Raw genomic sequence first — 12,421 nt, 5'->3', positions numbered from 1 at the left:
ACATGTATTTCATGATATTCATATAAATCTAAGCTTGTACTTTTAATTTTTATGATTAATTCAATTGAAATATACTAATTTGAAAAATATAAATCAATTATGTTTTGGTAATATTAGTTAAGAATATATGTTTATAATTGATATATTTTCAAAAGACAATATATATATCTTAAATATTTAATTTAATATCGTTTATATAGTTTCTTATTGTGTAATATAATATGTATCCAAACAGTACATGTGTAATACATTGTGGCAAACAAAAGTCGGTGTAATTACTAGGGTGTATAATTATTATCCTAATAATTATATAAATTACAATTACCAAGTAGCTTTCCAAACAAGCCCTAAAAGCCTTTGTGGTTGATATTTGAGGAAACTAAGCAATTTTCCTATAAATATAAATTAATTAAAAATATATACCCCTTTCATTGATGTCCCCTAAAAAATTATGATAGATGCCCAAGATACATACATACATACATATATATATATATATTATAAAAGCTAATAATTTTTTTAACTGATATTAAATTAGTATATGTATATATTATATTGATATTATTAAGATTTTTTTGTTTAGAAATTATTCATTAGTCATTAGTCAATGATACTGTAAGAGTTATGAGTCTGAGATTTTGACTCATTTGAGGCCCTTCTAATTCAACAAAATAGTGATTTCAATGCCTATTTATGTCATTATTTGATGATATCACAACTATAAAAACTAAATGACATGGCAAAAATAAATCTAGGTCAAAACATTGAAAAGAGTGTGGACTCCCAGCTGAGAGTCGCCTAACACCATTGGTGTATCACCCAATGGGTATGAACTCCATCGAAATTATGGTGTTTAATGATAAAAGATCAAGGCAAGTTGGCGAAGAAGGAAGACATCATTGATCCTCCGAATGTGAAAACGCGAGCTAAATTTCATCACCAAAGGCGACAGACTTGTGAGATAAAATGAAACCTAAATGAGCAAACAAGGTGCACTACTAACAAACAGTAAATACCGACCAAGGTCAATTTTAATTTTAAGATGGAAAATTCATTATTTATTTTCTAACTTCTAGAGGTCACTTTTATATATTTGTTTATTTTATATTTATTATTTTTGTCTTCAGGATGTCAAAATATTTATTTATTATATTTTGAAACACCGACATTCAGAGGTTGGTATTAATTAATATTTAATCTCTAAAAATTAATTTTTAGTATTTTCGACCCCTGGAAATCAATATATTTTTATTTTTCTTAATTTTTAAATTTTGATCATTGGAGGTCGGTATTATATTTTATATTTTTTTACTTTAAACATTCCCACTTCTGGAAGTCAGTGTTGTTTATTTTATTTTATTTATTTATTATATTTCGACCTTCAAACGTTGGCATTGTTTTATTTAAATCTAAGTGTCAACACTAGATGGACACAAATTAATCAATTTTACTATCAATAGAATCAACAAGTGTTAGTACTTATGCTAAGAAAATACATTATCACCTAATTTAAAGCTAAGTTAACCCTCGATGGGCACAAACAAATTATCACAAAATTATTAAAGCTAAGTATCAATACTAGATGGACACAGACACATTATAGAAAATAATTGTACTTGAACTTTAGACATGTAAACACCTTATACATAACTAATATTGTCTTATTGATTAAAGGTCTCTTTTTTATGGCAGCATGCTGAAATTAGTTACTGAAATGTTGTGCGATCGAGGAGGTCAAAAGCTGAGTCCTTATCTATGTGCGCATGTTAGTAGTTTCCATACTTCAAAGGTAAAATGGTTTGACTTGATGCTACTACTTCATCCAGTCTTACTATTTTCATATGTGCACACATAACATCGACAGGAGTGACTAAATGCCTTGTTGACTTGAATGGTTCTCCAATAGGACATGGTTATTAATACCTAAGCTCCACTTATTAATTCTGAGGTTTCTTGATTGTTTTATCTAGTGGTGCGTTTGTATATCATTCAAACAAAGACGCTCTTTATAGAAAATAAATGCAGAAGAGTGTTCACCAACTTCCATAGAACTGACTCTTGGATAAGATGACTTGATGAATGTCACAAATTACTTGGCAATTAGTATGTCTTCTTGTTTCCATATAAAGATTGTTGGCAATTAGAATGAACTCTATTGTTTCAGAATGCCAGTTTCATATTGAGATAAAGGTAAAGTGAGTCAAGAGTTAATTTTTCTCTAGAGAGTCTACACACCTAATAAATTTACATTACATTCACGGACATTAGTTCTTCTTCCATTCCAAGTTTGATAATCTAGTTTTGCCAGTCTCATATAACTAGAGCTTAAATAAATTTGAATAGTTTTAGAGTTATAATATTAGAGTTATTTACAGACGTGTTTGAGAAATTGTTGGACCATGTAAACTCCAGGTAAACTTCAATTTAGCTTTGTTACGAGTATTGTTATGTATGTATGATGATTAATCAAAAATCTGGATTACTAGAACTTCGCCGAAGAGGAGAGGAATGGAGATTTGAGGGTCTCTCTATTGTTGTCGTCTTCGATGGGGTTCGCCAGAGTTGGCTGCAAGCAGCTGGAGCTTCTGTTTGTTGTTGTCGTCCTCACTGGAGTGGAGGAGAAGAGAGAAAGAGGCTCGTCGGTCGGAGCTGTTTCTCGCGCTGCTTCTGGCCGGTGCGGGCTTCGCTTGTAGGCGAGGAGAATGACTCGTAGGTGGCGCCCAATTGCAGGTTGATTTTCGCGTCTGCTCGCTGGCCGGCGACGTTCGCTGCTTCGCCTGAAATGGTAGGAGAATAGAGGAGAGGTAGAGATAGGGGAGGAGGAGATGAGAGGAAGATGAAGAAAGATGGTTAGCTTAGGGTTTTGGTTCTTTTGTTGGTTTATTCAAAATATAGATAAAAGAATGAAGATTTAATCTCAGCCTTTAGTTTGAATAACATGGACGATCAAGATTTGATGATTTGGATGATCAATGGTTGAAATTAAAGGATGGGGATTTCAAAATTGAATTGAATCAGATATGCTATAATTGAGAAGTGTTGAAAGGCTATAATTGAAATACGCAAATAGCCATAATTGATATGAAATAAAATTGGATTAAAAGAGGGCTATGAATTAAACAAATTGAACAAAAGAGATTATGATTTAAATGATTTAAGGGGAGACTAAAGAAGTGCTATTTAATTAATAAATTATAACATGTATTAAAGTATTTCGTATAAATGAACCACGCCTAAATTTAAAAATATTTAAATAAAGTAATTATTTTGAATTTAACTATCGATAAATATACTAATTTAATAATAATAAAAATAACTCAATAATAATAACTGATAATTTTGTAAATTAGTGATATTATAATATATAATTTTAGACAAAATCGATTAAGATTTTAAAAATCAAAATATGTTTCAAAAATATGTTTGAATAAGTCGGTCAAAATTAAGTGTTAACTCTCTCTATATATAATAACTGATAATTTTATAAATTAGCGATATTATAATATATAATTTTAGACAAAATCCATTAAGATTTTTAAACTCGTAACATGTTTCAAAAATATGTTTGAATAAATTGGTTAAAATTGAGTGTTAATTACCTATCTATCTATTTATGTATTTATATAGATAGTATATAGATGTGAATGGCCTGTGCTGGCTATGACTATTGACAAACATCACATCAATATTAAAAAATCATTAGAACTTGGAAGTATGAATAAGAAGCTTCTTTGAGTGATTCATATTAAGTATTTTTTTTCTTGCAAATTAATACATGATGCTTTATCTTCTATAATATAACATGCTCTTTTCCAACAGATCAAAGATAAGCCATCTAATACAATACTTTTTGATTCAAAACTCGTTTGGCAATTCAAAGCCATATTAACTTTATGTTGATGTCAGATGCATTTCTGTTTTGGACAATTTGATCATTCGAATAATGGAACCGAAAAAGCATAACTTTCGCAAATTTTCTCGCACCATCACCAAAGCAAGATGATTGCAAAATTTGTTTCCTGTTTAGATTTAGCAAAATCGAAGTGATTAGTTTAACCCACAAATTAATATCAACAAAAATTTATTTTGTACCTCAGAAAGTTCCAGAAAACATTATTTGATATGTTACTGAACAATAGTTAGCAACTTGAAGTTAATAGAAAATAACTAAAGGATTTGGTGCTTCTGAATAGATGAGTTATGGTATTATCCGTGAAAGATATTGCTGAAACAATGAAGATTACTCCACTAACCTTCAGCGCGCTTCAAAGAATTCTTCGATTTGGCAAAAGTCACCATTTTAAGGATCTTTTACCTGCAAAGGAACAAATGGATGAGACAAATGGCAGAGAAGTTCTTCAACACAGGTAAAACTATACATGTTGAATTCATATACTTAGTAATAGCATTTCTAGGACAACCTACAACAAAACTCGATCAATAGTTTAAAAAGGTCAAAACTTTAGCTTCTTTGTCCTCCCCACCTCCACCTCCCTCCCTGCCCCACCCCTTAAAAGATCAAAAATCATACCATAATAATGTTTTCTTTATCCAACTCATCTTATCACCAATAAATCTCTAAACCAGGTGCCCGCCTACTACATATTCCTCCACTTAAACACCACACCTTTCTCCTCTTTAACACCAAGTCTTCTTTCAAATTCACGAGTGTGCCTAACCTACACAACGCAAATTACCTTTTCACTAGTCGACACGAAACTCAGAAAAGGTCTCTTTATCATCTTTTATTACTTGGCGCAAATCTCACAAAAAACCCATCAATCAATTAAATCAACTAAACTCTACCCCAAACCAGTAAAGTCAAACATATTAATCCTTTACAACCACTCCGCTCTAATTCACCCATACCCGAAAAAGAACAAACAAGAAATTCAAGAAAAATCAATGAAAATACGAAAATTTTAACTTTCACTCATTTCGGGTAGAGAATAAGAACTCCACATCATAAATAAAAAAATTCAAGTACATAAGCATATCTATAAATCCAAATGAGCATTTCACATAAACATATCCTAATCTACTCATATCGGATTGAAACTGCTAACCAACTCAATGGTCGATAACTTGCTTACTCATCAAAACTAAAATAAGAAACATATTAATTTGGAACAAATAGGTAAATGGAATATAACAGGACCATCAATTATACGTTAGTAGAGAGAACAAAAAAATATAGAAAACTTATACATTAGCAGTAGTTTTTATTATCCTTGTTAATCAATTCAATCACCACTAATTCATTACTTATGCTTTGCCTCCTCAAATAACTATTATGGGCTAAAATGGTGGAACATAACTATAACTTTCTCCTTACCTTTAAGAATTAAAAAACTACACTAAATACAAAGAACTAGTGATCTATCAATAAATATTTCAGTTTGAAAGATTGAAGAACAAAGAAAGCCAAGCATAACAAATGGGGGAGAATATGAGCAGACTGAAGTACTACTACTAATATATTCTCAGCCAAAAAAGAAAAAAGAAAAAAGAAAAGAAAAAGTACTCACTACTTTTAGCTGAATTTGTGTGCATACGTGATTTGCTCAAATTACTCACAGTGTGTGTCTCCTTCAACAAACTTGTGTGCGATCATTCTTAAAATTTGAAGATCACTCTCTGATTTAGGCATAATCAATAAAATAAGAAATCATTAGAATATATAGAAGTCTATATGATTCGTGAGGAGCTGAATAGACAAACATATAACGACATTACTTTTGGAGATTGTAGGACTTCCTAAATTTCTTATGTTGTGATTTTGACCTAACTTGATTAACATATGATTAGCGCAACCTATTACATTGTCATTCCAAATGTTTGGTCAAAACATAAAAATTAAATCGAAGCTACAAATTAGTTGTAAATATATCAGTATAAAGAAATCAATCAGAGATGTCTGATTAGTCTAAAGACTAAAATTTGAAAATTAACTTACCTAATTATATTCACTTTCAAATAGTAATCTATCAACATTTTCATTTCACACCAATATGTCATTTATCGAAGTAAAGAGCATATGACAAGTCATGACCGCCAAGGAAAAAATTAGGTTGTTATAATGGATTTTCAGTTAAGGGAAGAGAATAAATTCTAAAAATTACATATCTAAGTAATAGTAAATTAAAAATTTAACTGAAAAAGAAAATGTGTTCTCTTCAGCTACTGCTTGGAGGACACCTTTGTTTGTTTCATTTTAATCAATTGAAAATTCCTCAAATTAGTCCTTTATAATTCTTACATTTAATAAATAATACACACGACATAAAGAAGAACTACTTTGATGTTGCAGTTCAAAGATGAAAAACATAATGTAGATAAATGTATATATACAACTCAATAGCACAAAAAGATTGAAAATACAAAAATACTACTTACTATCGACAGACATTCAGAACATTGCATCCATACTTCTTGCAATAGCACCAACAAGTCTTTCAAATTGACCAACAAACTCAAGTTAATACTCCCTGTATGTTTCATAAGAATAGAAATAAATAGTCTCTTATAGAGCAGTGTATAGCTTATGCACTAAGTTGCATGGACTCTTCACTTTTCATGCACCATCGATGTTGAATTCTCTAAAAATACTCTACTTTTGGAGAACCCTGTTGAATTCTCTAAAAATACTCTACTTTTATAGAACCCAACACAAAACTAATGACATTTTTAAAGAGTTCAAACTTCAAGCAACATAGACGTGTAGCCTATAATAAAATTCATTTTAAAAATCTATAGATACCTTAACTCATTATTAGTAAATTTGAGCAGGTGAGCCCTTTATTTTTCCAGTTAATTGGTAGCCATATTGGACTCATCATCGCCTTGCTATGAAGGGAAGGAAGCCAACATTGTCAAGGGTGACGTCTGTACTCCAATATCTCTAATATCTTTGTTAAATTTTCCTCTTCTCTCATCAAATATGCCAATGCTTTTTCAATCAATCACTAAAACACAAAAAGTTTTATTAGAAAAGTAGGTATCTTTTACTATGTAAAAGTACTATAATAATCTTCATTTATCTTCTATCATAACAACTTAGATACCATTAAAAGCCAAAGAAAAAAAATACAAAATCAAAATCGTTAGAATTGATTGAGAAATATTTTGCAGAAAATCTACAAGTAAAAATACTGAAAAATCTTTTATTTGGTTCAAGCATATCAGCAAACACCATTGTTGCACCAACCAACTCTTAACCTGAAAAGGAAATGGAAGAGAAAATATCTAAAATGGTCCATTATCTTTGAGTTTGGATTCAAAATCATCCATAAAAATTGCATCTCACTACCTAAATCCAAACATGAATAAGTATAACAAATGACCGAAAAACAAATGACCATTACAGACAATAAAAGTTCAATAATAAAGAAATTTTTTTAAAACCTCAAAAATATAAATAGTTCGAATTTGAACATAAATTCCTCAATATTAGAAAAAGAACGAATTAGATTTGAGAATCATTAAGATGAACATTGTATAATTCTAGAAAGAGAAATCATGTAAAAAAGTTATATACACTCATCATTCATCTAAAAATCTTAGTTAAGAGGATGGAGGAAGAAAATTATCGATTGAGAGGAGAATGAAGATAACATCCGGTGAGATACTAGAGGAAAGAAGGAAGATGAATCAGTTTCTTTATTTTTATTTATGAATGAGGGAAGAAAGAGAAATGAATTTATCTCATGAAAAGAAAATTACCAGTACACATGTAAAAGGAAGAGTTATACTCATGTTTACTATTAAAAGGATAAAAGAAAGGCCCAACTTTATAGTGCACTTAGCAACAGTATATCTGACAGAGCATGTACAATTAAGTATTGCATTGTTGGTCCTTTTCTTGTTGGCTTATATATAAGAGGATATATATATATATATATATATATATATATATATATATAACTCCTTATCACATAAATTTAATTTTATTGATCAACTGAAGTTTATTAATATCAAATTTAATATATAAATCTATTTAAATTGATCATTGGTATTTCTTTGATAATATATTTCATATCTGAACCATTAATATATAAGACTTGATTTTGTCAAACTACTCGACGAGTATATAATCAACATATTTCATATTCCGATGAATTATCCTTTACAAGACATTGCCTACAATATGATCACTACACTTGACATCCATTCAAGATCAAAACGTAAGAATCTTGATAGAACTTGTTTTGTATAGTACTTTATGATGTTCTATTATCTATTTCAAAAAATGATACCTTGGTATTATGCACAATAGCTACATTATGATTAATAGAAATATTTTAAACAAACTGACTTCCAAATTTCACTTTTATTAAGAGAAATTAGATTAAATTAAGAAAAATAAGAAGTAGTAATGTTAGTTAAATAATACTAACATAAGAAAGTCGGTATTTTATATTGATTTATTTTTGAACTTATATAAAACCGTCATCCGGAGAAGATTTATTTAAAGTTAATTGAAAATATTAATTGATTAATTTTCTGGAAGCCACTATATAAATATTTTAATGAAAATTAATTTAATTACATACTATTTAATTTAATCGACTTTCGAAAGCTGAAAGACGATTTAAATAAAATTGATTCAAAATACTTCTCAATTGTGTTATTATATTTAACCAAGAAAACAAAATATTGTTATTAATTGATTTATTTAATACCGACATCAAGAGGCCAGTTTTTATGGTAATTCATTTTTCAGAGAAAATTTTTAATCTCTAGAGGTCGGTATTTGATATTCCTATTTTATCATAAAAATTGACTCGTTGTGGTCGATTTTCTAAAGTTTTTTTTATTCTTTTTTAACAATACTGACCTTCGGAGATCGAAAATTATCGACTTCTATTTGAGGTCGATAATTTTAGGTGGGTATTCACTGTTTTATAGTAGTGGTGATAACGATGATTCGCCGAACATGAAAGGCTGACTCAATCGAGTTCGATAACTGGATTTTAAACAACTAAAGCATGTAGCCAAGAAAAGGCGAGCTGAAGAATAGGACGGTGATATGCCGATCATGCTAGAGGAGCTCGACTAAGTCATCGATCCAGTCGCGCATGAAATTTTGGACCAATTTTTGGAAAAATTATAAATAACCCAAAGGATAGAGAAAATGTATCTTTTATGCATTCTAGCTTTTTTAAATTGAGAAATAAACCCTTTCTATTTTTCTCTTAGTTTTTGGGTTTTGGACAAACTTGTAATTGACAATTGAGGGTTCAATTCAAAGTGGTTGTTGAAGATTATTGATGATTATCAACACTTCAATGGCTAAAAACATAGTTGGTATAATTTCTTTTCCATTATGATGTTTGGCTAAAACTCAATTCTAGGGGTGTGATTATGGAGTTATGTAGAATTCTCACAGATATGTGAAGAATCAAGGATTGTATTGATAATTGAATGATTGAGTTACATATTCCTTATATAGGAGAAGAGTTCTTTACTATCTACACTAAGAATCCTAATACAACGCAAATATATTATGTACACCTTATCCTAGTCAACTATACCAATTTAAGTCGTACAAAGTATAGACTTGTACATAAATTAGGATTGAGTAGTCTAGTACTAGTGTTACTCAAGCTCTAACTTTTCAGACAACTTCACCAAAATTGTTCCTTTGTCCTGTTCCATCAGCATCCTTCAACATTTCCCCTCAAGCTAGTGAGTGGAGGAACTGTAACTCCTAGCTTGCGATGAAACTCAACAAAAACATGTTTGGTTAATACTTTTGTGTGAATATTTTGCTAACTGATCCTTAGACCTCACAAATTGAGTAACAAGTTGTCCTCTAACAACCTTCTCATGAACCAAATGATAGTCCATTTCAACATGTTTAGTTCTAGCATGCATAACTGGATTAACTGTCATGTACAAAGCACTCATGTTGTCACAATATAATGTAGGTACTGATCGAATAAACACCCCAAGATCATGAAGTAGATACATGATCTATGTCAAATCTGATGCAGTGGAGGCAAGTGCTCTATACTCAGCTTCAGCACTTGAACGAGCAACTGTGGATTATTTCTTGGAGGTCGAAGAAATACAGTTTGCACCTAGGTAGATGTTATAACTTGTAGTTGATCTCCTAGTAGTGGTACAACCTCCCCAGTCAGCATCGGAGTACCCATACAACCTACATGGTGATTGTGAAATAAGTCTAAGTTCAAAGTGCAGAGTGCCTTTGATGTATACCTGAGAATTCTTTTCACTCCTTGACTGTTCGGGTTTTGAATAAATTGGCTTGCTAAATTCACAACATGAGTAATATATGGTCTTGTGAGAGTCAAGTATTGAAGACTCCCTACAATCATTCTGTAAAAGGTTGTTTCAACCAGGCCTCCCATAGCTTTATGTAGACCATGCTTTTGAGCCAACGAAGTGGCTATAGCCTTTGCAAAAGTCATTTAGTCTTGTCTAGCAGCTTAGCAACATACTTACTCTAGCTTAAATGGATGCCCCCCCCCCCATCAAAATACTTAACCTCAACTCCAAGAAAGAATTGTAAATTGCCAAGATCTTTCATGGTGAACTCCTTCCCAAGTTGTAGAACCAATACTGAGACATGAGATGAATTACTTCCTATGATAATAATATCATCCACATATAACAAGAGAAATATTTTGCCTTTGTGAGTCTTCAAAATAAATAAGAAAGGGTCAACCTTAATACAAATGAAACCAAGGTGTAAGAGATGCATGCTAAACCTATCAAACCAGGCTCTAGGTGCTTGTTTAAGACCATACAATTCCTTTTTAACTTGACATACATGCTGAGTATACTAGGGATCAATAAAACCAGGAGGTTGACTCATGTACACCTCCTCTTGTAAGACACCATGGAGAAAGACATTTTTGACATCGAGTTGTCTAACTTCCCACTTTGAACTGACAGCAATGGATAGAACCACCCTATTAGTTATTGCTTTAACCACAGGACTAAATGTTTCTTCAAAATCTATCCCTTAAAGCTGCGAGAATCCCCTTACCACAAGTCTGGCCTTGTATCTATCTACTATTCCATCAAATTTTAATTTTGTCTTGAACACCCATTTTTATTCAACCAAGTTCATACCAGGAGATTTTGGCACTAAAATCCATGTCTTGTTAGTATGTAAAACATCAATTTCTTCCTGCATTGCTGCAAGCCAACGAGGTAATTTTAGTGCTTCTTTAGTAGTATTTGGTTTAACTAAAGTGGTTGTCTGATGATGATCATTGGCTGGACTTGTAAGAGCAACTTGTTCCTCACTGCTGCAGGCAGATTCAAAATCTGCAGCTGGACTTTCAATACTACTATATGGATCATCAACCTCAACCTGTTCCTCAGCATCTGATCTTGCGCCTGAGATGTCAATAATACTCTCATCATCAATGAGTACATGAGGTGTAGCAGCATTATCACTAGTAATGTGTGGGCTAGCAACCTGTACTTCCCCTGAATCATAATAATCATGTGCCTGCAATTTAGAGAAAGATTCAACAAAAGTAGCAAGATGAGATGAGACATTAATGTTAGTCTGAGATTGCTTGGGAGACACATAGGATAATGCATTTTCATCAAACACAACATGTCTCGATATGAAACCCTCATTGTAGAGGGATGATAACATCTATATCCTTTGTATAAGTTGTTGTACCCAATGAACACACAAGATAGGTCTTTTGACTAGCCTTATTGTTACCATTGATATACCCGAACACTTCTAGGCTATTGTAATAAGGTTGTTCCTCATACAATTTAACAAATGGAGTCACCATTTTAGGACTGATGAACGCAATCTATTGATGAGAAATATTGCAGTGAGGAAAGCTTCAACCCATAAAAACAAAGGTAGATTAGCATGAAGTAGTAGAGTTAAGACAGTCAACACAATATGCCTATGTTTTCTCTGTGCAACTCCATTTTGTTCAGGTGTGTTAGGACATGAAATACATCTCACAATGCCATGTTCTTCCAAATGCTTAATGAAGTCAGTTTGGATAAACTCACCACCTCCATCACATTGAAAAATCTTAATCTCTTTAGAAAATTGTTTTCCCACCATATTCTGAAATTTAAAAAGGTCTCAAAGAATTCAGACTTCTTTTTCAGTGAATAAATGCATGTATATCTTGTGTGATCATCAACAAAAACAACATAATAATTCATATGTTGGGAAGATTCCATAGGAGCATCAATTTTATTTCTCAAACCAATATGAAGTTTACAACTCTTTCCCAACTGACAACTAAAACAAACAGTAGATATTTCATTCCAACTACTAATATTAATGCAACTATTACTATTCAAAAATTTTAAAGACTTCAAACTTGGATGTCCTAATCTAGTATGCCACATGTTGTCTGACGTGTTCCAATTGTGTGCAGCAGTTAAAGCATAAAGATTGTTATCT

General features: G+C 31.3%; 1 protein-coding gene and 1 long non-coding RNA gene across 3 annotated transcripts; one reads left to right on the top strand and one right to left on the bottom strand.

Moving 5' to 3' along the window:
- The first annotated feature begins 505 nt into the window (after positions 1 to 505).
- On the top strand, positions 506 to 3,115 carry LOC104647013 (uncharacterized). Of its 2 annotated transcripts, none has more exons than XR_003246499.2 (3): positions 506 to 990; positions 1,693 to 1,789; positions 2,487 to 3,115. XR_003246499.2 is itself a non-coding variant. In XM_010321577.4 (3 exons), exons 1-3 carry the CDS (start codon positions 978 to 980, stop codon positions 2,691 to 2,693), a joined length of 351 nt encoding a protein of 116 aa, XP_010319879.1. In that variant the 5' UTR covers positions 750 to 977; the 3' UTR covers positions 2,694 to 3,115. The 2 variants fall into 2 exon arrangements, 1 of the variants encoding a protein (XP_010319879.1); XM_010321577.4 differs by having other exon boundaries at positions 750 to 1,024.
- A 598-nt stretch (positions 3,116 to 3,713) lies between these two features.
- Positions 3,714 to 7,671, bottom strand: LOC104647014 (uncharacterized). Its single transcript, XR_003246497.2, has 6 exons — positions 7,141 to 7,671; positions 6,761 to 6,965; positions 6,397 to 6,488; positions 5,529 to 5,637; positions 4,254 to 4,315; positions 3,714 to 4,019 (listed from the first exon to the last, which is right to left on the bottom strand). It is a non-coding gene; the product is annotated as an uncharacterized lncRNA (long non-coding RNA).
- Positions 7,672 to 12,421: the final 4,750 nt, after the last annotated feature.

Source organism: Solanum lycopersicum, chromosome 4 (genome assembly GCF_036512215.1).
Source record: "Solanum lycopersicum chromosome 4, SLM_r2.1".
Lineage (NCBI taxonomy): Eukaryota > Viridiplantae > Streptophyta > Magnoliopsida > Solanales > Solanaceae > Solanum > Solanum lycopersicum.
Note: the sequence above shows the minus strand (reverse complement) of the source record. Positions and strands in the feature narration are given on the sequence as shown.